General features: G+C 35.2%; 2 protein-coding genes across 10 annotated transcripts; both read left to right on the top strand.

Annotated features, from left to right (window-relative positions):
- The first annotated feature begins 1,132 nt into the window (after positions 1-1,132).
- Positions 1,133-7,307, top strand: LOC1282064 (venom carboxylesterase-6). Its single transcript, XM_322067.5, has 6 exons — positions 1,133-1,621; positions 3,902-4,621; positions 4,696-4,858; positions 4,939-5,120; positions 5,228-5,405; positions 5,469-7,307. The coding sequence occupies exons 1-6, from the start codon at positions 1,391-1,393 to the stop codon at positions 5,861-5,863; spliced, it is 1,869 nt and encodes a 622-aa protein (XP_322067.4). The 5' UTR covers positions 1,133-1,390; the 3' UTR covers positions 5,864-7,307.
- Positions 7,308-7,352: 45 nt separating this feature from the next.
- On the top strand, positions 7,353-25,520 carry LOC4577405 (adhesion G protein-coupled receptor L1). 9 transcript variants are annotated; one of them, XM_061647670.1, is made up of 9 exons: positions 7,354-7,494; positions 8,954-8,980; positions 11,463-11,634; positions 13,718-13,823; positions 15,527-15,693; positions 15,769-15,915; positions 23,149-23,335; positions 23,921-24,022; positions 24,412-25,520. In XM_061647670.1, exons 1-9 carry the CDS (start codon positions 7,467-7,469, stop codon positions 24,763-24,765), a joined length of 1,290 nt encoding a protein of 429 aa, XP_061503654.1. In that variant the 5' UTR covers positions 7,354-7,466; the 3' UTR covers positions 24,766-25,520. The 9 variants fall into 9 exon arrangements, with proteins under 9 accessions (XP_061503660.1, XP_061503654.1, XP_061503653.1 ...); XM_061647669.1 differs by having other exon boundaries at positions 11,457-11,634; XM_061647674.1 differs by having other exon boundaries at positions 7,444-7,669.
- The last annotated feature ends 105 nt before the right edge of the window (positions 25,521-25,625 follow it).

Raw genomic sequence — 25,625 nt, 5'->3', positions numbered from 1 at the left:
AAAATCGATCGAAAAAAAGGATTTGTTTGTTGACATCATGAATGATAAACGACACTTATTTTCTTGTAATGAAGCTCAGTAAATCAATAAATTGGGTGGAATATCTAAAATTTGTCTTATAATTTCCTTCTCTTTGTATACGTATGACAGGATTTTTAGAGTTAAAGCCTGAGTTTTTCAGAAAAATATCAAACGATTTTGACAGTACTTTCTTTCATTCAATAAGTCTTTTACAAAAAGTAATTATATGGCAGGTCTAGCACATGAATATGATTTGAGCTTTTTTTGATTTGAACAAGACATTTTAATATGCCATACAATCCACCAATAAGTATATTTAATAAATAATTTACAGCATTTTAGATTTTTTTTCTCAAATGTAAAATAATAAATAATTAAATAACTGCAACCATTCACAAAACTGTTTAGCTAAAAATACTCAATAAATGTTTGAAAAACTCCAGGAGGTCAATTTGTGGGAAATGTTCACAGTTTATCATTAAACCGATGCCGCCTTTAAAAAAGGATGAAACAATTGGTTGAGGAAGTATTTTTAATGATAACACAATAAAGCAAAGCAAGTGTCTGTCAAGCATTAAAAAAATCATTTTAGTGGTAAACACTTTTTTTAAATAATCAAATGTATTGTATGTGTTAAATGTATTTTTTTGGTCATTTGATTGTACAATTCAAGCCGGCAAGTTGCCAAACGACTACATTTCGTTTTACTCTAGGGATATTTATCACAAATACAATAACAAACTCCAAAAATAAAATCTAGTTTTGCAAGGTCATCTTTTTGTGATAAATTGATATTTGAAAACCGGTTCGCGGTACCTAAAAACAAAACATCTTCTACAACAGAAATATTCGTTATTATATTATCTCGAATATGTACTCGTTGTTTAAACTAAAAGTATTGAAATAATGAAAATATTTGCTCACGCATTTTTCGACATGGTTTCGTTGGATGGCTTGATGATTAGGGAGATTATTCACAGATCAATTTGTGTCGCAGTCTAAACGTGGTTCACCATGATGTCCGAGCTTCCACCTCCAAAACTAGTTTCAACACCTGTTTGCTAAACATGTTTGACTGGTGTAAGAGTGATCTGTATAAAGCTCTAAAGTATATCTTTTTTACTTCAGTCAGTTATGAGAGCTGTGCGTAACAGTTGAATGTACATTGTTGAGCTTGTGTTAGGTGTATTGTAGGTGATCAATGTAATATTATTGTACCGATTCTGTATTGTGAACTATACAATTGGTTGCTTGATGATATTTCATCGACTTCAACTACCAAGTGGTTATGATTATATGGATAAGTGATAGTTTCAAAAGTGTCTGTTTTATGATATTGGGCTAGAGTTTATTTCACTGTTAAAAAGCCATGTGTTTCAGCTTCGCGTTGCAAAAATGGACGAATGTCGAGCTAATATTGTTCATCGTCATTATCACTTCCATTACAACTGATGGGCGAACTTCAGATAAATTAAAAATCACTTTACCTCATGGTGGTAGACTCATTGGAAGATATTTGAACACATTTAGTGGTCAAGGCATTCTCGCCTTTTTAGGCATACCGTATGCAAAACCACCAATTGAAGATTTACGTTTTAGAGTGAGTATGATCATAAATTATATAATAATAATAATAATAATAATAATAATAATAATCATCATAATTATTATTGTTATTATTATTATTTTTATTATTATAAATAATAAAATGTATTTATTCATAATAAATTTAAATAATTGCAAGGTATGAGACTGCGAGATTTAGCATCCTTGCTTTTCATAGACCAATATTAATACTAGATTTACGGGCGTCTCTAATATACCTATCTCTACGAACACTCGTCAATTTGATAAAACACCCCGGTGGATAAAAATACGTATTTATAATGTTTTTTTTTTTTCAATAAAAAAAGGCATTTTTATTACAATGGTGAATTTTTTTTACAAATTTTGGTTACTATATATATACTGCACAATGCTAATTTCTTCTATTAATCGTTATTGTTCACAAACACGAGGACCGACATCTTTTCGATGCCACATTTTGACCGATGTCGGCGGGAGTTTCGAAAAACATGTTGGTAACATAAGTTGGTTACCAATTTCGTTTGGGGACAATTTAGTTATTTGATTTATCTAAACATAATTAAATGTAATTATCCCACCCCGTCAATTTGTTTCGTGGAGATTGGTATACCACATATGTATCTGAAAATCTATTAAATTTAATAAAGTAATACTTATGATACAAGCTCATATTCTGTACAGTTAAATTTACAAAACGTAAAAATCGAAATTAAACTAAAGATATTTTTAATATTTCACTTCAAAGTTTTAATTCAGTCAAATTGACGGGTTCCGTAAACCTAGTGTTAACATTGCTAATAAACAGTTTAACGTTTTAATATTGCAAGATTACTTTAGATATTAATATTGTGAGGCTTTTACCGTTTGCTTGAAATCTAAAATGAGTCTTATAATCTACATCTGTGTTTAACAATGTATCGTTTTTATGTTACTTTAAAATGCATAGCTATAAAACGCATTTAATATTAAGTTAAACAAATTAATTAATACATTAACTTTATTCAAAAAAATTAACACTAAAGTTGAACAAAATGTAAACTTGTGTTAGAATTTTGTTACAGGGCAATATGGATTTGCACTAGCTATACATTTCTAGAGAGCACCGTTCGCTAATCATATTTTTATGTTATCCGATTAAATCCCTGATCCAAAAAATCAATAGTAATGATACAACTTTTATTGTATGAATATGTAGAGCTTTTACGTCAATTTTCTGGACACGACGGTATTTTAAAGGAAATAATATATTATACATACGTTTCTGTTATTTTAAAAGCCGTTCCAGATTCGGCTTTTCTAGAACATATTTTTGACAGTTTCAATGGTTGTAAATCGTTTTTATAATTTTAATGATTTGATGAAAAATCATACAGCATTGCTGTAAAAATGGTAATAATGCGTATAATGAGCAACAATATATAATCTTTTCTATTTAACAAGTAGTGTGTTAAATTTTTATTTGATTGCGCCGTAACAAAGCCATATGATTGTTTCGAATGCGCCTTAACAAAGCTGAAAATGAATTTGTAATTTTAGCTATCAACTGACAGCAGCTGTTTACCATCGCGTATGCAATCGCGACCAATGTTGAACGGATATTCAGTTTTTGCTCTTTAGATTATATCATGAGTGCAATCAAGTTATAATGAGGTATCAGCCGCAAACGTGTGGAGACGCCCAGTGTTATCCATTTTATTCGTTTTGTATGTTTGAGCTGGGTGCCCAAAATATTGAAAAAGAACCAGAACAATTACCAACTAGCTTTTACATAACGTTTTTCAAAACCATTAACCTTGATTTATAGCATTTTTCTGATATTCTAAAATTTCCGCAGCTCAATGAGTTGCGGATTTTTCGCCATATAAAGCGGAACGATCGAATTTGTGTAGCATAGTTCATTTTGCTCGTGAGTGTTTTCAAAAAGACTAGTAAAATGAACACCTTGGCGGCGAAATGAGTGTCAAATGACACCAAAATGACAGCCGGATCGATTGAATTTTTTCGATCGAAAAATTGTGCTAAGGCCGATTATTACAATGCACGTAATTACGACTTTCCTAATCTATTCCATTTAAATAGTGATAAGAAAGCATTTTAAATAATTTAAATTTATGAAGTATCTGTAATACGACCAAATAGGCCGTTCTTGAGAGAAATAAAATCTATTAAAAAAATAAAACTTTTTATGTAATTAAAACGCGATTATCAAACGTTTTACGAGGAATATTTTTGCTGTAGTTTTTTCTAATTTTATTTTTCTCTTTATTTCGATCTATTTCATGACATTTTGTAGGCCCCTGTACCTTACGGACCTTGGTCAGGTGATCTAATGGCAACTACTGATTCACCATTATGTACACAACGAGATCCCTATCGCAGAGACGAATCCATTTCCGGTGTTGAGGATTGCTTACATCTAAACGTATATGTGCCTGAGCGGCCAAGATCGCTGTCGGTGGATGCAAATATGACACATCCAGTTTTATTTCCTGTGATGGTTTTCTTTCATGGTGGTGGTTGGCAATGTGGCTCTGGAACTCGTTCTTTCTATGGTCCCGATTTCTTGCTCGAACATGATGTTATCTACATTGGAGCAAACTTTCGTCTCGGGCCACTCGGATTTCTAAGCACTGAACAAGTGGATTGTCCAGGAAATAATGGTTTAAAGGATCAAAGTTTAGTCCTACGATGGATTAATGAGAACATAGCCTCTTTTGGAGGGGATCCGAAATCGGTTACTATATTTGGAGAAAGTGCGGGAGGAGCAAGTGGAACATATCACATGATGTCACCTTTATCGAAAGGTTTATTTCATCGAGTTATTTCTCAGTCAGGAGTGAATTTGGATGCCTGGGCTCAGCCAGCACATCCAGGAGTAGCAAGATCCCGATCTATTCAGCTTGGTAAAATGTTGAAATGTACAAAAACCAATGATGGAAGTTATATTGAGATGCTGGATTGTCTCCGAAGAGTCCCTGCGGAAGAAATCACAAGAAAATTCTATGATTTTTATGTAATTATTATTTTATATATATAGATATATATATAAATATAAGCATCAAAACTAATTCACAAAATCCGTTGCAGCTTTGGGACACGGATCCAATGATCCCATTTCCGCCTGTTATAGAACCTGACATTCCGGGAGCTTTTATAACAAAACATCCTAGAGATGAATATGAGCCACATGCTATTGAACTTCCATGGATGACTGGATTAACGTTTGATGAGGGAGCTCTAAAAAGTGCATGTGAGTATTTTTTTCAGGCGCGACGCATGTTTAGCGACGCAGTAGACATGTTAATTGATTTATACGTTCTTATAATGTAGCGCTGATAAATATCCCCGAGCTTCGTAAGAGTTTGAATGATCACTGGGATCGTGCGTTACCTATTTCATTATATTACGATCATCATGAACCTGAGATGCAGCGACAAATTACACAGAAAATAAATAGTTTCTACTTTAAAAACCAGAAACTCGTAACTGCAACCGAGAGAAATTTAACAAATGTAAGTACTATATTTTTCGAGGCTGTAACTATTTAATTAATCTTGCACAGTACTAAATTACTCTATAATGCAATATGTAATCATCTTTATTTAACAAAAAAAAACAGTTGTATTCGGATGCATGGTTTTTAGCAGGCATGGATGAGTACTTGCGGATTCGTTTGTTAGGACATAATAAGCGAAACTCGACATTAAAAGTAGGAGAAACATATGTTTATCTCTTCGCTCAGAAAGCTTCTGCTAGTTTCACGGAAATATTTAAAGGAGGAGCAGAAAATTACTATGGTAAGATAATCTGCATTGATAAATACGACTTTAATTATTTTATTATCTAATTTTCATAATTAGGTGTTTGTCATGCGGAGGAACTTCAATATATTTTCCCGATTGCAAAGGAAATTCCAAACTTTCAGACAGCTATTCCTACGGAAGATGAGCTAGAGATACGGCGCGTTATTTTAAAGCTTTGGATTAATTTTGCTCGCACCGGCAATCCAACTCCAGGGGATGAAAAGGACAATACTTCCGCTCAAAATCAGTTGCTGCCTCAGTGGCGTCCAGCTGACAGTTTTCCTCTAAGGTATCTTCGAATAGGAAGATTAGATTCTTCTAAGGAACCGATTGTAGCTTTAGAAACAGGGCTTTTTGAAGAACGTGCAGCTTTCTGGCGAAAACTTAGAGCACATCATTATACAAATTCTTTCGCTATTGGTAGCAATTCTAAGTTGCGAGATGAGCTTTAAAAGCATGATTAACTGAAAAATATTAAAAACAAAGTAAAAAATTTCAATCGTTCTCTTGTTACTTCATGTAAGAATGTCAGTATTACATTCGTGATATTGAGCATTAAAAAGGGAATAGAATGATATTACAAAGGGATTTTTCTTTAGACTAACCCTGCAACCATTACACCTAGTAATAGAGTAAAAAACATTCAGCTGTAAATAAATTTTTAGCACATCTCAAACATCAGTACGAATATAGGGTAAATGTACCAGTATCGGGCAGGTTAATGCAGCAGTTTCACAAAAACTGCACGTACACTTACAATTTTTATTTTATCTCATGAAAGTGACGATATTTTGAATGATTAACTATTGTTTTCTGTTGTGATATTTTTTATTTGCCGAAATGAATTTTTTAGAAATATTCGTGAAAATGGAAACACTGTTTTTGTTCCTATTTTCGGCAGTTTGCTCCTATTTTCGGCAGGCTGTGCTTCTATTTTCGGCAACGCGAATACGGGTCGGAAAATATTATTATTAATGCAAATAGGTTGACAACAATATTTAAAACTGATTTACACTCTCATTTTCCTAAGATGTATAGAAAAGTATTTAAATTATTAATTTTATGTTGCCCATTTTGGTCATTTAGCTGGCAGTTTTTACAGTCTCTTTGATGTGAGTTACAAATAAAGGAGGCATTGCAGAAAAGAGACATATGTCTAGTATAGACAACGACTCTGACTGACTCATAAATTATTATTTTTCTCTGAAATCATTGAATTTTTTATAATAAATTCTGCATACTTTCATTGGTTTATTGCTTCGGTTCTCTTAATAACGAAAGCTGCCGAACTATTGGCTGACAGCAAATCTGACGAAAAATGCTGAGCTCTGCACATTTTGTTTGATATTTTGAAAAGTATACTAAGAAATGTTGTGAAACTTCGTAAATGAATAACAAATGAGCATATCTTTATGTTCAGACAATTTTCAACGCGTTTTTTGCATGATTTCACGTTTTTAGTTACCCTTCCGAAAACTGGTACAATTACCCTAGTATTTTTTCAAAAATGTATAAATTGATATTGTAAAAGTATACACAAAATGTTGTTATGTTAAACCTACCTGTGGATTTGCTTAGCATAAACATTAACTCTAATATGACATTTATCGATTTCGGAAAATCCTATATTTTTTTTATGCCGGTCATTGTTTTACATCAAACATTACAAAATATATCACATGAACAGACAAAGTCATGTTCATCGAGCGACTATAGTTTTTAGGCACATGCGCAGTGTACTGGTGAATATTCACCTCATATCTTTTATTCTTCCATCTGACAGTGAAAATATATAGTCAGAACGTTTAATAACTTGCTGCTATTACGACTATCAACCACATACAAAGTAACCCATATCCATCCAAGCATTTTGAATAAATTATGTTTTGTTACTAATTAGTGTTGTTCTAAATGATTTAGACGGAATTGACTGAAACAAAAGCATCTTTATTGTGCTATATGTGCTTGTTCATGGCCGCAGAAATGGAAATATTCTGTTCTGTGTAGGTTTTGTGTTAATGATTTGAAACATCGACGAATTACGTGACGAATGTGATGCTGGTTGTTCTCCAAAATCATGCATGTAAGAAATTATTGGGACGTTGTAATTTTATGACCTACCAAAACAAAAAAAAAACATCTGGAACGAATTTATAGCGTTATATACAAAACTGATTCGTGTCAAACCATTGATGCATATGTATTGTGGAAATTTAAAAAAAAGTGCATTAGGGAATATCGATTTCAAAGGAAGACAGGTAATGTAAACTGTAAACAGCAACATATAACTCACTATATTTTACTTCATTTTTAAATTTCATTATTTCATTTCTTTTTAATACATCGTTTTTTTCTTTTTTGTGGAATAGACAATCATGTTGATGATTTTCTAAATCGAGACAATTTTGTAAAACATGTTTAGTACGTTCTCACAAACCATATATTTCTTCGCGAATCTCGAAAAAGAATCGCCAATGTTTTGACGTTCACACACTACGAATCTTCGCTGGATACAATTATATTAATTTAAGAAAATATTTCGTAAAACAAAGCTTCTTGTTATAAGAATTGCACGTTATACAATCGTTAGAGCACATCGGGATTGAGGATGATAAAAAATATGTTAAAAACACGATATTTCTCTCGGCCTGTCAAAAGATTCTTAGCAAATATTTTTGTTGTGTTGGATTGACAAAGAAGGATAGCTTGGATTGCTCGAAAAAAATTCGCCGCAGGCTGTTAGATTTCCCCAACATCAGTGAAAATGTGTGTGTTGACTGATATTTTCTAGCAGAAAATGCCGTGTGAGAACGCATTTTCTATATAAATTAAATAAATAAAATAAATAAAAAAATATTACATTTTAATTTAAGTACATAATTACATGATTTAATTCGATTTATTGGTAAAAGTAAGGCTCAGCCCTCTACGTTTCATTGAAAAAGCGTTACATTCCTTAATATATTCCCAAGCAGCATTCTTATAACAGTTTTGTTATCCACGTGACCGACCTGTATACATTAGATTAATAAACAAATATTATAAATTGCGATGAAAAAAGGTTTATTGTTTTAAGATTAATCGATATAAACGAGATTAAATTTTTGAATTATAAGAAAACCCAGGTTTAATATTTTTCACTGTTGCACTATGGTTATGAAAAATAGTCTGAAAGTTGGAAGTTCGTTGAAAACCTTAAAGCTTAAAATAGGAGTAGCATTTCCAATGAGTAGAAAATATAAAATATTGAAAATATATATAAATGAATTAAATATATTAGATATAATTTATATTTCTGGCCATTTTGAATAAGAATTACATTATGTAAGAGGGCTCTTTTTAAAAGCGATTAATGAGCGATCAATAAATACTTTTTCATTAAATAAAATATTTCATTTTCCTGTTTTACCAATAGCTGGATGCCAATCAAAAAAACTATCAGATATAAAAAAAAACAGTCGTGTCATTTCACATGGAAAATTGTACAAAATTGTCGTACTAATCCATATTTTTAATACATTATTGTTTTTTTCAACATCTAGTTATCTGTTGTGTCTTTGGCTTATCAGGTACTTTATTAAACACTACATATAAATAGTACACAATATAAATGTTTCTCACAAGCACAATACACTTTTAAATAGTCGGCTGCGCGCCAGCCGCACCGAGCGCCCCTGCCGAGAGCTCCTGCTCGATCGGCCTTCGTGCACACTCTGCTCAGCGCTTGGCACACACTAAGCCTTGTGCGCTTAGTGTGTGCCACAGTGTGCGTTTACACACTGTCGTCCCCCTGGACGTTGACCGGTGGCAGCGCAACTGCCATGGCAAGTCCAGGGGTCGGCACGCACGGCTGCCCACAACATTATCAAAATTTTGTTATTTGTGAAAAACATTTACCTTAGCGTTGAAAAACCATTTTGTTGGATTAACCTTACCGCGCGGCTACATGAGGTGAAATATACAACGAAATGAACTATTCTACAGGTAAAATATCTGACAGGTACAGCTAAAGGATTGGATGAGACACAACATCCGCTTTCGAAATTCTATTAAAAATAATATCTTCTTAAGCAGAACCTTCCCTAATTGGAAGAAATTATAAACTGTTGACTGAAAATTGACGAAGTACTCGATAATGAAGTTTTTTAATGGATTTAAATACGATTTTGTGCACGTTATTTGTTTACATTGCACATCAGCTGGTTGCTGTGATGCTTTATCCATCAGATATTTCGCCTGTCAAATAGTTCATTTCGCTGTATATTTCACCTCATGTGGCCTCGCGGTTAAAATTGGCAACCGGATACCCGGGTATTTTTTCAATTTTAAACTACTAGAATTTTAATTAATTGCTTTTATTCACTTGAAATTTTCCGTAGCCCCCCAACTTTTAATTTACGATTTGTGCATAAATTGCAATTTTCAATACGCTGTAAATATTTTATTTTCATTTATTTTAAACTGTAATACGGACGTCACACGAGGCGTAAACTCAAAAAGTTTACGCTTGATTTGTATGGGAGAGCGGAAACTTCCTGTCAAAAGATTTCAGGGTTGTATGGCTGAAATCCAGTTTACGCCAAAGTTTACGCTTCGTGTGACGTCCGTATAACACGTATGTTGGTAACCAGCATACCCAGATATTCCATATATTTTGTACGGAGAATGACATTTCTCTTCTTCTTCTTCTTTTCGTATTGTGCTTGTTTTCGAGTCAAACTCAAGCGATTTACAATTTCATATAGATTATTAGTTTTATCATAAAATGAGAAATAAAACTTTATTCATAAATGAAATGGAAGAGAATAAATGGTCTACATTACTTGCTTACGGCATTAAAAGATAAAAAGCATAGTTTACCTATTCAAACCGTTAAATCTTTACGTCAAAACGTGTCTAATACACGGGTTATTTACCTTTCGTGTGTAAATTTGCTTGCCAACTCTACGGTTAAACAATTCTAGCGTATTTTTTGTACTAGCTCAGCAATTGGTACACAGCTAACACAACATTTGGAACACATAGCACAACAATTGGTACATAGAAGAGGTTTTGAAAAACGGCTATAACTTTTGTAAAAAAAGTGTCCAATTTACAAAATGTAAAAGCATTAATGTTGCTAAGCTTAGCAATAATGTGAGTACAAAACAATCCGCATTTGAACTTTATCAAATCGAAGCAGACAATGTTGACATCGAATGAAAATGGGATGAGAATATGGATGCATGCATCAGCAAGCCGTGGAAAATATTGATATCGAATCAAAGATGTTGAGATCAATGGCAAACGTAATTTATTCAATTGGAAAACCCTATATAAGAGACCAGGTGCTGAAATCAATTTTGGCGGTCAATTATTGCATTACATACATTTTCATGTGGTACTAAAAAGCTAATAATTAAAAAAAATAGAAATACAGTCTGTTCCCGAGTTACGCGGTTTCTGCGTTCCCGACGAATCCGCGTAACTCGAATATCTGCAAAAGTCGAATTTCACGTTTTTTGACTAAAATACTATTGATTACTCAGAGTTTTTTATTTAATTTGGTACTTTTATACACTTTATCATTAATTTGATATGATTTGTGCCGAAAATTCTTCTGCAAATTGTGCTGATTTGACATTTGATCTGTCAAATTTAGAAAACCGCGTATCTCCAAATCCGCGTAAGTCGAGAACCGTGTAACTTGGGAACAGACTGTATATTAAACTTTTTAATCAGATTGCACTACTTTTGACCGAACGCTGTTTCATCCCATTAATCTGATAGTCAAAAGTGTGGATTATCGAATGGTATAGTCGTCAACTCGTACGACTTAAGAACATGCTCGTCGTGGGTTCAAGTCTAGAATGAACCCCCCTCCTCTCTTGCAAAGACTGTCTATCTGCATACGTGGTACTATATCTCGAAAGCCTGTACAGGCCTGCATGTTTGCGTAGGTCGTTACGCTAAGTAAAAGAAGAAGAGTTGTTATTGTTCGAAGTTTTCGTTATTTTGTCTAGTATAATCGTTGTAACCTTCACAATAAATGTTTGTTTGTCCTAGAAACAGTAATGGAAACTCTCTACACGGGACATATCCATGGATTTCCACCATCGGCGAACATATCATACGGATCTCTAAGCACTGCATGGGGCTCACAAGGAGGTTTAATTGCTTTAGGAGTAGTCCTTGGTAGCTCTGTTAGTTTAGTTGGACTAGCATTTGCTTTTATTACATACAGGTAAGGATTTGAAATTATTTATGTTATTATCTTCGTTAACTTAATGTGCGTTAACAATGGGTGGCATCGCGAATGAAAATCGTCAAAATAAACAACTGTTAAAAAAGTTGACTACTAGTCGATTATAGTATTTCATCGTCAAATTAACAATCGTAGTAGGCTTGGGCGGAAAATACACGAACCGAAATTTTACGGGCGCGTAATTCCGCCCTATTAGATTACCCTATAACCATTATAAATTATAAATTACTTATTATAATTTTTTTCAAAAGTTTTCCCCGATTTTAGACCAAATGTTTTGGATAACTCAACGTTTTTATTACAGGTGTAGGTGGTCCACGAGATACACGGAACCTCTTATTGGGCCTCTACACCTTCTGGCTAGCGTACCGTACCGTTTCTATTTATATTGAGAGTGTGACAGAACGGTACGCACAGTGTTCAGAAATATCGATTTATTAGTATTCCTACCGAGTTTTGATATGCCTATCGATTCACAAATGACCTCTCCAAAACTAACGATTTTTCAATTATCCCACCAAAAATGACATATTTTCTCATAATACTCACCGGAAAGTCATTAAACCATTTCCCAAATGATGTACTGCAGTAAATTCCATATGAAATATGGAAATCAGTAGCGACCAGAACCAAAATTTCAACAATGGCCACTAAGGCCCGTGTCTATTCTTCTCGAAATGCGATGAAATTGGACGTGCAGGTAATACAAATTGAAACTCCTACCGAAAACTACCGATAAAATATTGACGCTCCTATAACGTACTGTCACCTTCGTTTGGTATTTTTCTATCATGTCGCAATCTTATGTCTGGAAATCGGAATTCGACAAGCTAATTTCCAATTAGCTCTGAAGAGGATTTTTCCGTCAAAGTCAATAGAAGTATTTGAATTTTCTGTTGGTGTTTGATGAAAACGATGTGAGAGATAAACATTTCTTGATTGCTTATAATAAAGCTCAAGAAATTAAAAAAAAAATAAGTGAAAATGCGAAAACTCACAGAAACATTATCATGTCTTATTACACCAAAAATACACGACGCATGTTTTCACGGGTGCCGAAACGCGTATTACAATCCAGACATATGTCATTAGTTTGTCATGTCATGACAAATGTCATTAGACGTTTTTATTCACTTTTTTCACTTTTTGACAGGATGGATGAAATCCTTTGCTCAAACAGGCTTTCTAGTATCTTGACGAATACACAAAACACTCTTAAAATCTTCATTCAGAAGCAGAAGCGATAAAAATCAGCCTTCTAAACACAAACGTCTTGGGATAGGCCCACCTGTATATAATATCCACTTTGATAGCTGCTCGAAAACTGCTGTACAATGCAAACAGCTGATGGGTTGAAATTTCAGCCTACGATATACTCACGGAAATGACGAAAAAATATCAAACAAGCATGACAGAACTTTCCATCGTCTAATAAGCCTATGACCGTGTATTTCGGAGACGGCCTGTATATACACGTTGATCGTTACGATTCGCGATGCCACCCAAACACCTTATTTTAAACCATTTTTAGACTATTTTATTCATTAATTTTAACTGTAGCACAATTACATGTTATATAGAACTGACTATCCTCCCATGAGTATTCAATAACTCAGGGCGGTGGCAACGCTTTTTCGCATGCGATTTTATCGGACGGCCTGTCAAATTTTTATATGGGATTTGACAGATAACGTCGGACGACGAAATCGCACGTCCGACATTATCTGTCAAATCCCATAGAAATCTCGTCCGATAAAATCGCATCCGATGAGCGTTGCCACCGCCCTCACTGATAGCCAAGCCCTCTAGTAGTATAGACTAGCCTTGACCATCAAAAGTTGTTGTGCTAAAAAACAAAACAAAACAAAAAACAAAAACAAAATTTAATGTTAGGCAAATACACGACGCGTGTTTCCCTGGACGCAGTAAAACAGTTCCTCAGTTCATTTGTCTCCTATAGCTCGATTGTTATACGCGTTTCCACGGGTGCGGAAAAGCGCGTCATGTATTTGCGGCCTGAAGGTTAACGCTTCCTCAATTAATTTAAGGTCAATGTTTACAGTTTATTTTCAGATTTAAAATCTTTGGCAGGAACAACTCTATTAAGCCTTCTAGCTTCATTGTTTATGAGTCAGTTACTCTTTGTTATTGGAGTTGGAGGTGTACAGGTAAGATTATCCTTCTTCTTCTTCTTTCGTTTCTCGAGGTCGATTGACAGTTTCCTGGGCCCTTCGGTATTATTCCGTTATTGTGTTGGTAAGCACACAACCTCTGCCAGATTAGACGGCATCAAAGATCTTATTTCCTATTTCTCTATGTTGTGATTTGATCCATGAAGTTTTGTTTAGGTTGTCTATTTATGTTGTTGAGTAAAGTACTTCGTCTATGTATTTGAGTCACAGAGCTTGAGTGCATCGTTTCAGAAAGATATTCGATTGGATTTTATAAATTTAATCACTTTTCTAATTTTTGTTTTGTCTTGCGCCTTCCAAGCCTAAAATTTCCCTCTTTGATTTCCGATTAGTCTTTGTTCCATATTGTATTAATGGCATGTGAAGATTCTATGGCTTGCTGTGTCCTCTAGGTTGCAAATTGCAAAGGTCCCTGTGTCCGTGAGCTTAATTTTGTGTAGTTAATAATATCTATCATATCTATCAGCTGGTTGCACTCAGTATTCAAGCAGCTATCAAAGTGGGTATACTATCAAAGTGATGTTATTTAATCACAAAAAAATACAAAAACCGTGTATTTTCATTTTTTTTTTTTTGAAAAAAAAAATGAAATTCAATAAATTATAGAGCCGTTTTTACACTTACAAATACATGCTAATTTTTTCTCTCCATTAAAACTTACAAAATAGGTATAACAATTGTTATATTTTAAATTATATCAGTGAAATTATTCACTACTTAACTCATTTCGATAATTTTGAAACACACAGTGTCAGAAAATGCGTTAAATATTATAAATAAAGCGATAGACTCACAGTCAAAAATTTATACCTTTGAGACAAAAATTGATCCGCACTGTCAAAAATTGATGCCTTCGATGCGAAAATTGCGACATGCTGTCGAAAATTGGTGTCTTTGAGACAAAAATAGGTGAGTTAGAGTCAAAACTTAGCGGCATCGGCTATATTTCATACAATTCGTGTAGAAAATTTGATTAATTTTGTGTATTTAGCGATTTCAAACTTTTATCAAAACTGTAATTCATTTTGAATTGGGCAATTGTTGGAGTATCAATTTGACACATAATAAACTACAAATTCGCGTAACTTGTGTGTCGAGAGTTTCCCCTCCAAAAACTGGTAGTCAAACCTCTGATTGTACGTTCTAAAAGCGGATGATATAGGAGGCCTCAACCTACCAACTCTATTAAGTAGAAGAATGTCGCGTAACTCGGGGAAATACTGTCTGTTAAAAATATTCCACATGGCCGACAAGTCTCCTGAGACCCGTGGAACAAATGGACTCATCTGAAGTGAATATTGGTCATGTTTTAGTCAAAAAGGTTTTAGTAGGTACTTTTGTTATCAAACGTTATAATCGTTAACATACACGGATAACTAGTAGAATATGTGTTCAACGTATTAAACATATAAAGTAAGGGCAAGTCTATGAGTGCCTTGGTTAACTCGAATAACCTCTCCCTTTGATTTCCTTCACTCGATAGGAGTTTTATGTTGTATAAAATAGTCTAATCAATTTACGTCGTTGTTATTCCCGTGATAATTATCTGCAGTACTCTGCTAAAGTGCCATTGCTGATCATCCTCCTGGATCATACTTGATACAATTCCTCTTCCTTTTCGTACTCCTCATACAGCTTGATAAATACTCAGAGCCTAAGAATATGTTTTCCTTCCGTAGGACCCGGAACTATGTTTGTCACTGTCGCTGGCATTGCTCTTCATGAAATTGGCATCACTCTGCTGGATTTGTTGTTGTTGTCATCACGCTTTTGTTTTATTTCGCTCAAACACCAATCTCTGCCCAAGTCGAGAATCAACAATGGGTAAAACATTGATTAACTATAGGTTTGTATGAAAAATAGAAGACAGAGTAAGAGATTACTCACAACAAATTGCTTTTTACTCTAATATACTTTTTAGTCTCGTATCATGGGGGTATCCTTTGATAATGCTTGGAGTTGCAGCTGCCTTTAAATATAAAGAAAGAGACATTAGAATCAGCGGTTATACACACCTACAAATTTTTTCCCAAATAGTGCAAGAATTGAATGGAGAAAATCACTGCTGGTAAGAGAAACACTTTTACTTATTTATTTTTGTTCAGGAGGGAACAATTAAAGCGCGTATAAATGTTGATATATAAAAAATATTTAATTTTATTTATTCGCTACAAGATTTCGGAGTAGCGGAAAACGGGACAAAATGGGCACTCTTCATTTAAGCATTATTTATCAACAAGGATAAATTGTTTTAAAAATGTATACCAATGATCAAAATGTATTCTTGGATTATTTTCTGATCATCATATAAAAGGTTCTTGCAATACAGTTCACGCTCGGTGATCCGCACTTGACCGAGTGCGGATTATCGAACGACGTTTTGATGTCTTTTTTAACTTCTTATTTTTGTTTCGGTCCATTAGTCAATTGTAGCATTACATACATTTGCATGTGGTATAAAGAATGCTGATAATTTAAAAAAAGTAATATAATAATATTTTTAATCATATTGCTCTACTTTTGACAGCACACTGTTTCCTCTCACCTTATACAGGGTCTTTCAATTGAATAAATAAAGTTTGCCATTGATCTCAACATCTTCGATTTCGTTGTCAATATTTTCCACGGCTTACTAATGTATATTCTCATATATTCTCATAATATTCTCAACCTATTTTAATTCGATGTCAACATTATCTACTTCGATGTGATAAAATTCGAATATTGGAGCCCTTTCCATTTTAAGTTAGTAGGCTGAAATTTCAGCCTGTCAGCTGTCAGCATTGTATAGCAGTTTACGAGCAGCTATCTAAGTGAGTATAATATGAAGGTGGGCATATCACAATGCGAATGAATTTGGGCCGGTCTGGTGGTACAGTCGTCAACTCGTACGACGTAACAACATGTCCGTCATGGGTTCAAGTCCCGAATAGACCGTGCCCCCATACGTAGGACTTGACTATCCTGCTATGGTAACAATAAGTCATTGAAAGCCAAGCTCACTTTACTAGTGGGTACAGGCAGACCTTGACCGACAGTGGTTGTGTTGTTGTGTCAAAGAAGAAGAAGAAGAATAAGAAGTATGAATTTAGAAGGCTGATTTTTATCGCTTCTGTTACTGAATGAAGATTTTAAGAGTGTTTTGTGTATTCGTCAAGCCTCCAGAAAGCTTGTTTGAACAAAAGTTTCACCCATCCTGTCAAAAAGTGATATTCAAATTTGATTATAAAAACATGCTATGAGATCACCTGGACTACATACACTTTGATTCTAGATTAGACCACGTGATCTCTTTAATACACCTTGGGGTAAATGTAAACAACACCGTGTTTTGCCATTTTTCGAGCAGGTACTTGAATCTAATTCTAGCTTTGAGGCTAGAATTATCTAGACTGAAAATTGCAGGCTAGTTTTGTGTGCGGTTTTGTATGGAGTGTTTACATGATTTCAGCCTCCAACTGTCAAACGCCATACAAAAAAACTTACTAGAATCGTGAAAGGCCCCATTGATTGTTTTGTAGCGGACTGCAAGCAGTGTATATTGCTCTGTTAATTTTATATGTGTCTTTACCAGATGTTTAAACATTTTCTTCAATATGTAGCTAATGCTGGTGCTTCTATGACGCACACTGCTTGCAGGCCGCCAAAAAAAGTCTATTAAAGACATTTAGACCATGGCCGTGGAAAATATTAACATCGAAAACAATGGTGTTGAGATCAATGGTAAACGTTTTTTATAAACGTATTTAAATAAACAATGCGCAATCTAAACGCCGCTTCAGACCTTGCGTGAACATGAACGTGAAATTTTGTTTTTCGGATATATTTCATTGAATATTAATCGGAATATTACTCATCGTACAGCAAAACAAAGGGTATTTAATTCACCAGCTAGTGAGTCTGCAATACAAGCTCAAATAATGAATTTAATGCGTTTCCTTATGATTCCCCGCTGAACATTATTTTTGACCGCGAGCAAAGCGTGAAATTCTGAGTGGAGCGAAATGCATGTCATATTGTTGAAGCGATTTATGTTTACCATTTCTATCGGGCGAAAATTAGAAATTTACCGTTTCATTCTCCGAATGTTCTGTCTTTTAGGAAAAATATTTCACCGTGAAAAATGTCAACGGCTAAAATCCATATAGTTCACCGATAGGTTCATTAAATATTTTTTTAGCAAATCAATATAAACTGAATAATGCGATTTAAATATTTTTTATAATAATATGTTACTGTAAACATTCATATCATATTTAACATTTTATTCATTCAATTCATTATAAAATAAGAATCTGCAAATATATTGCATAAATTCATTAATAAATTTTAATGATGGAAATATTTATTAAATTTAAACGAATTTAACTGATCCTCCTGATTCATTAATAAGGGTGATATGGTCCTAACGGGTCTTGTTTGAATTATATTGGTTGTTTTGATTGAAGTCTTAGATTTGACAGCAGGCGGAATTGCGCATAGATTTTAAAGATTATACACCGTTTTCGAGCCCATATAAAAAATGTTAAGTTGCTTTTGAACTTTTTTTTCAACTATAACTAAACATTTGACGTCTAACTGAAATACTGATGCCTATCTGAACATCGTTCAATCGTTACAAAACAAGTTATACCCCAACTTGATCCGTTTTTTGTATGGAGTTTAGACTTTTGTTTCTGTCATTTACGAAATTAGTTACGATTTATATGCCAATAATTTATCTCGATATCTTCAACAACAAAGCTACACCAGAAACTCTCAACTCTCAAGGCTCAACCTGATGTGCTGATGTGGCAGAGGGGTACGCAACAGCGCTCGGGAAAGAGCTTCCGGCTGAAAACAATAGCCAAATAGCCAGCTCGTACTTTATAGCTGATTTGGGACTGTTTAACGAACAATCGTTCCGATGTCGTACTTTGTGGCTGATTAAGAGTTAGATGGTACTTTGCGGAACTATGAAGCTTTTTAACAGGCACATGCTACTCTCAGGAACCTTGTAGCTGATTAGCCTGACTTGTATGGTTCACGATGGAACTTGAAGGCCATTTTGGAGTCGGAAATGTCTACCGTACAGCATTTCACGAAAACGCGTCACCGTAAAAATGGTAGTCAATCCCTAGCGGTCTATTTGGCTATATGCTGTTTCGGCATTTGTCAATGCACGGGACGCGTGTTGAACCTCTTTTGTTGACCCGTCCTTAAATTTGTGACTTGTTGTTGCACCCAGTCCGACGGAGGAGGCATCTGTGGCTACAATGATTTCAGCTCTAAGGTTATAGTGGATCAAAAGCAGATCAGATGTTCAATTTTTTTTGAATTTGTTGAAGGCCTCCTCGCACTGTTTCATCCAGACGAACTGGTTACCGCCCTTCAGCAACTTGTCCAGGGGGTACCTCAAATCCCGCATCCTGGGAACAAATTTGTCATAATCAAAGTGGGTTCATTATACAGGTGGGCTTATCCCGAACATTTTGACAGCCGTGCTGTAGAAAAATGAAAACGAAATGACAGGAGGGGATTCGATCATTTGTTGATGTATGCGTGTGAATTCCAATGGTTGTTTTGGTTGATGTGTCGTAGTGTAGGTGAAAAACTACGTATCACAATCGAATCCCCTCCTGTCATTCATTCGTCCAATATGGCCTTCCCGCCAAACCTATAAGCCCACCTAGTCCCTATACCCACTTTGGTCATAATAGTAAATAGCACCCAAAAATGAGCGAACCTCCTGTATGTTTGTTGGTGCTGGCAAATTATTAATCGCGTTGATCTTTATTGGGTTGGGTCTGATTCCATTACGATCGATTATATGGCCAAGGTATTCGATTTTCTGCATCTTAAACGAGCATTTCTCGGCACGGATAGTGAACCCAAACTCCCTTATGCGTTGAAACAGATCGGCCAAATTTGTATCATGCTCTTTTTCGGGTTTGCCCCCAACGACTGCGGAACTTGACGTATCGTGCAGACCGGCGAGCATCGTGTCCAAAGTGGGTATAGGGACTAGGTGGGCTTATAGGTTTGGCGGGAAGGCCATATTGGACGAACGAATGACAGGAGGGGATTCGATTGTGATACGTAGTTTTTCACCCATACTACGACACATCAACCAAAACAGCCATTGGAATTCACACGCATACATCAACAAATGATCGAATCTCCTCCTGTCATTTCGTTTTCATTTTTCTACAGCACGGCTGTCAAAATGTTCGGGATAAGCCCACCTGTATAATAAACCCACTTTGATCGTGTCGATGACTTGTTGGAAAGCCGCCGGCGCGATTTTTATGCCGAGAGGCAAACGGTTGTAATGATAAAGACCCCGAGCCGTGTTTATAGTCAAGAGAGGTCTGTAATACTCCTCGATCTCAACTTGCGAAAACGCGTCGGACAAATATATTTTTCTAAATTATTGGCAGTGGGCTTCGCAAATATATTGTCAGGCAATGATAGGGGATAATGAGGCTGCAATGCATCGTTTAACCTGGTCGAATAATCACCACATATTCGAACATTACTATTGCTCTTACAAACGACGACTCCAATCGTCCAATCGGCTTAGTCGAATCAACAGGCGTTATTATTTTTGCTTTTTCTAGCCGCTCGAGCTCATCGTCGACTACTGCATGCATTGCTTACGCATTTGGACGGAAAACGGCTCGACTATTTGCCTTAAGCTACAATCTGATCTGCGCTTTTGTGTAGAACCCTGTGCCATTAACAACCTCGGGAAGACTTTTCTGCAGTTTCTCAGGGATATGCGTGTGAATTGAAATTGTTGCACAAAACGTATTTATTGGAACGGAACCAAGCTCGAAAAGATCCACTAGATCTGCGCCTAATAAAAGGAGCCAGCTTTGTGATATTATTCATGAATACAGTTGATGAAAATTCACCAAAAAGCTTCAGTTCTTTGTTAGAGGAAGTTTTTGCTTTTACTGAAGGCTTCACCAATGATAGTTGCCCTAGTTTCCTCCATGCTGTTTCGTCTTCGCGGCTCCTCGTCCATCTCGATATCTTCCGGACTCGTGTCCTTTCGGCACCGTTTACGCGTTGACGGAATTTTGCACACGTATTACTTTTCACTTTTTCAGTACCAAAGTCTTTTTCCTTTTTACTCGTCGCCACTTTTATGGATTGCAAACATTACTAGGTACTTATTTCTTATTTATTTAACAAATTAAAAGTATATAAAATATACGTATTTGTAAGACACGCACTGTACGAAACAAGCCCTTGGCAAGTGGCGACAGGATTGAGCAGCGGTGCTGCGCTCAGTTCCCAAGGTGTCTACAACAATAAATATCTTAATATAAATATCTTCATCGGACAATAAATGAACTATTTAGTTGAGCATAGACCGTCAACCAGAACGGAACCACTGCGTTTGTTGGAATTTAATCCTTATATTAAGCTTAACTCAACAACGGTCTGAAGCAAGGTAACGGACTTACCTGTCTGCTCATTAGCAACGCCCAGGAAGGTGTTATTCGAAGCGCGCCTCTACCGATCTCTCCAATTTCTTTGCTTCGCGTATGTCATCGACATCATTGACAGGACAACAGCGACGGTGTGTGAGGTATACACCCGACTCAAACGCGACTGCTTCTGAATCTGACTGCGACTGAAGAATTGGATTGAGAATCAATGCGACCAAGACGAAGTATCTGCTTGCCGGAGACTCAGACCTTCTGTTCTGCATAAGGCGCAGGAAAGCACAGTGAACTCGATAGCTGGATCAGGTGAAACGAGACCTGTCGGAGCCAGCCAATGGCCCAGCATCCTGGAGAATGATTTTTGACCATGCCATGTCACATCGACGTGCTCTATCGTGAGCAGGAGAGAGAGAGAGAGAGAGAGAGGGAGAGAGAGAGAGTAAGAGAGAGACACAGAGAGAGAGACCTTCAACATTATTCACTGACTTTTACATAAGTACAAAATCAATTTCAATTTACAGCAATTATCCGCAGTACGCGATACTCGATATACGCGAATTCGCAGTACGCGATGACTCTAAATTTGACTCTAAGCTCCATGTGTTTTTTGCAAATATTTTAATTCTTTGAAATATGTATGCTCTTTTTAAATTTCCTTAATGTTCTTAATGCATTTTGCACTAAATTTGTGCAAAAGATACCTGTTTTATAACAAAAAACTATAATGCAAAACTCTGTGGCGATATTTTTCAACCCTTGAACCGGTAGTGTAAACTATTTTTCCATAGGAATCCGCTATACGCGAAAACTCGAAATACGCTATTGCGATCGGTCCCGTACGATAGCGTATATCGGATAATGCTTGTAGTTTCAATCAATTTAATTGCAACAAAATGAACAGCAAACAAACGAACCAGGTAATATAAACGTATGTTAATTTTTAAATAAATAAATGTTTAGTTTCGATTGAACTATGTTTAGAAAGGCATCAGAATTTCATTTGGCCGTCAAATTTTTACTTATAGGTGAACAATGTTCAATAGCACCTTAACATTGTTTACGTAGGCCCATAATGCCTTAGTATGTCCGACAGATATATTTTTTTGTTACCGATAAATATATCAAATCAAGCCGTTTGACAGATCTGCGCAATCTTCAAATATATGCGCAATCTGATATCATGAAGAATTAGTGTTATGAACTGCCTGTTTATACTCAATACTTTATTTACAACACTAATAAAACGTATAGTAATAAATAAACATAAAAGTACAATGAACATTCAAACGATAAGTACGGGCCGTGCAACAGCCGCACCAAGCGCCTCTGCCAAGAGCTCCTGCTCGATCGACCTTAATGCACTCTATGCCCGGTGCTCGGCACACACTAGGTCTTGCGCGTTTAGTGTGTGCGATAGTGCGCGTGTGTGTACACTGTCATCCTCGTGGCAAGCCAGGAGTCAAAACGCACGGCTGCCCACAACAGTATTACATTTCGCTAATGTTGTTTCCGATTAGGTGTAGCGAGAAGAGTTTCATTCATTCATTCCGCTAAAGTTACTTCCGACTTATTGTTTGTTTGTTTTTATTTTATTATTACGGCCTGGCCGTATTAACCCCTTTCGAGGAAGTATCTGTTATTCTGTGTTTATGTTTTATAATTGTACTAATTTATATTTTGTGTTGTATTGTAGACAATAAATCATTTTAACAATACAAATCATTTTAACAATACAAACAATACAAAATACAAATATATGATATGCTGTCATCATATCATTTTAACAATACAAAAGTTAGAGGATTGATGAACTAGTTTTCTCATTCATTTACGTAATTTTACTCATTTTTTCTCTATTTAAACAGGTTAATGGAAGGATCGGCATATGTTTGGGGGTTCTTAATGCCAGCTATCGTTTTACTTTTCTCAGGGTTCTATCTTGCGTGTCAAGGAGAGGGAGCCATAAAAATTGCTGCTGCTCTACAAATTGATTCCCGCACAAAAAATAAGTTAATTAAAAAGCGAGGTTTACAAATAGGATTATTTTTTAAGGTAAATAAATAAGCTACTTGATATTCTGTGTAAGCCAGCCAATCGAACACGACATTGAAGGACAGACAACCATTTTAGCGATTAAAATCGATTTTTTCAACATAATTCCAAATGTCTCATTCGGCGCTCTACGGAGCTTCTACACACACCGAAGTGAGGAACCGGTTGTCAATACTCTCACATGCATCTCTCACCTGCAGTCTCGGTGTATGTTGAAACGCTCTTATATTAGACTCGTGTTCGATTGGTGCCAGCGAATAGAAATTCGAAGTGGGTATATTATATAGGTGGGATTGTCCCTACCAATTTGACAGCCGTGCTATATAAAATTGAAAACAAAATGACAGGAGTGGATATACAGGTCGATGCATAGTATGCAGGGTTTGCAACTATTTCTACTTATTTTGGTGCTCTTTTCGTTTTTCTTCATTTAATTGTGACGAGTCATTCTCCCAGCATACCAAAATGTGTACAAAATATCGTTCATATACACCTAAGACCTCAATCCTACGTAATTATTTTACGTATATTATGTATTATATTATACTACGAGTCTACGATATATATACCGTATTTATATTTTAGATCTTGGTTGTCCTATCAACCGTTGTAGCACTTGGTGCTATTGCTTCTATTGGAAATATTATGGAGCTTTGGTCTGTTTACAGCATTGCACAGGGAATACAGGTGAGGAATAATATAGTTTTTAAAACGTAGATATTTGGTTGAAATCGTAGAACCCGTAGAGCCCATTGAAATTTAATTAAATAATAATATGTTCAAAATGTGTTTTTGGTATTTATATTCATATACATTTGATTTTGTTTCTAGAGTTCATATAACAAAAACATATTACTGTATGGTCGCAATTCAATACTTTGTTGGCGCTAATAAAATAAATATTGCTATTTGAGGTATCTTTTCAATACAATAAAAAAAAATTCTAATTTGAAAAATATTGCATGACTGTTATTATTGTAATTTATTTAAATTATCGACCAAGTTTTGCCTACTTAACGTATTACTAACCCATTCTTTCCCTTTTAATCAAACTACAAATTTGATTACATTTTCAGGGTCTCGTGATAGCATTGCTCGTATCTTGTAACTGTAAAGTTTTGAAACTCTACTCAGCTCCTAAAACTAATAAGTCGCGCCGTGGGACGTATCGCAGTCTGAAGGATGGCGATGGAGGTAGATATGGACATCTTTCTATATCAAATCCCAATTACGAGGAAATATCCCACATCAGTAACATTCCTAGCGACGGTGTTTCGAGTCTTACCAAAATGTCTTATAAAGAAGGATGTTTTGTAGATCGCATGGATAACTCTACTACAACAGCATTGGATTGCGCTTTTAATGGTGAATTATCTACTACACTTTCTATTGATGAAGTATCCAAAAATCCCTTGCCTGTCTCAGTGTAAAGTGATACAATGCATATCATGTTGAGTGTCAGGCCACTGCTAGACACACCAAAAATAAACTACAGTAACGTAAAGTTTTGACAACCGAAAAATAACGCTTATAAACAAAATTAATTGTGACCAAAACCAATCGAATTTTGTTTCCTTCAATTTTAATAACAATAATTGGAAAACATAAGTAATATATATATAATAAATTGTTGGTTTGTACTGCAAAAGCAAACTAACAGCAATTTCGTTTGGATTTCGCTGCGCCGATCGAAATCTGTCGACCGAAAAAAGAAACGTTACAATGCTTTATATTTCATGAGTAAGTTTTTTCGTTATGATGACTTTTTGGTGTGTCTAGCAGGGGCATTATGCTAGATCAATGCCAGGGAGTACAGATGAAATCTGTTCGCTATGTAGGACAATAAGTTCATATCAGTGATGGTTTGTATGGCAACAGAACATGGAGTATGGACACTGAAAAACTATTCGGTATGAAGTAGTTTACATAACTTATTCATATCACAGCCACAAAAGAAATATAAAATTATTTGCCGTCCAAATTCAACAATATTTTGTACTGATTTTTACTATAATGATCATTATAAGGTTGATGGTCGAAGTGGTTTTCATGTTTGCAATAAGTAACCAAATTATATACATATTGATCCCAAGTATACCCAAACAACTGCAAAATGGTTTAAATGTCAAAATTGTGTTTTAATGATGAATAAAATTGTAATGACTCCAAATTAATGGTTTGTAAACGCATGTAGTAAATTATTAATTCAAAAATAGAAAATAATCCCCCTGATATATACACTCACTTTGTTCCTCACCAATACATTGGCTGGTATTATTATTGATCCGTT

This window comes from Anopheles gambiae, chromosome 2 (genome assembly GCF_943734735.2).
Source record: "Anopheles gambiae chromosome 2, idAnoGambNW_F1_1, whole genome shotgun sequence".
Taxonomy (NCBI): domain Eukaryota; kingdom Metazoa; phylum Arthropoda; class Insecta; order Diptera; family Culicidae; genus Anopheles; species Anopheles gambiae.
This window is presented reverse-complemented; position numbering and strand designations above follow the sequence as displayed.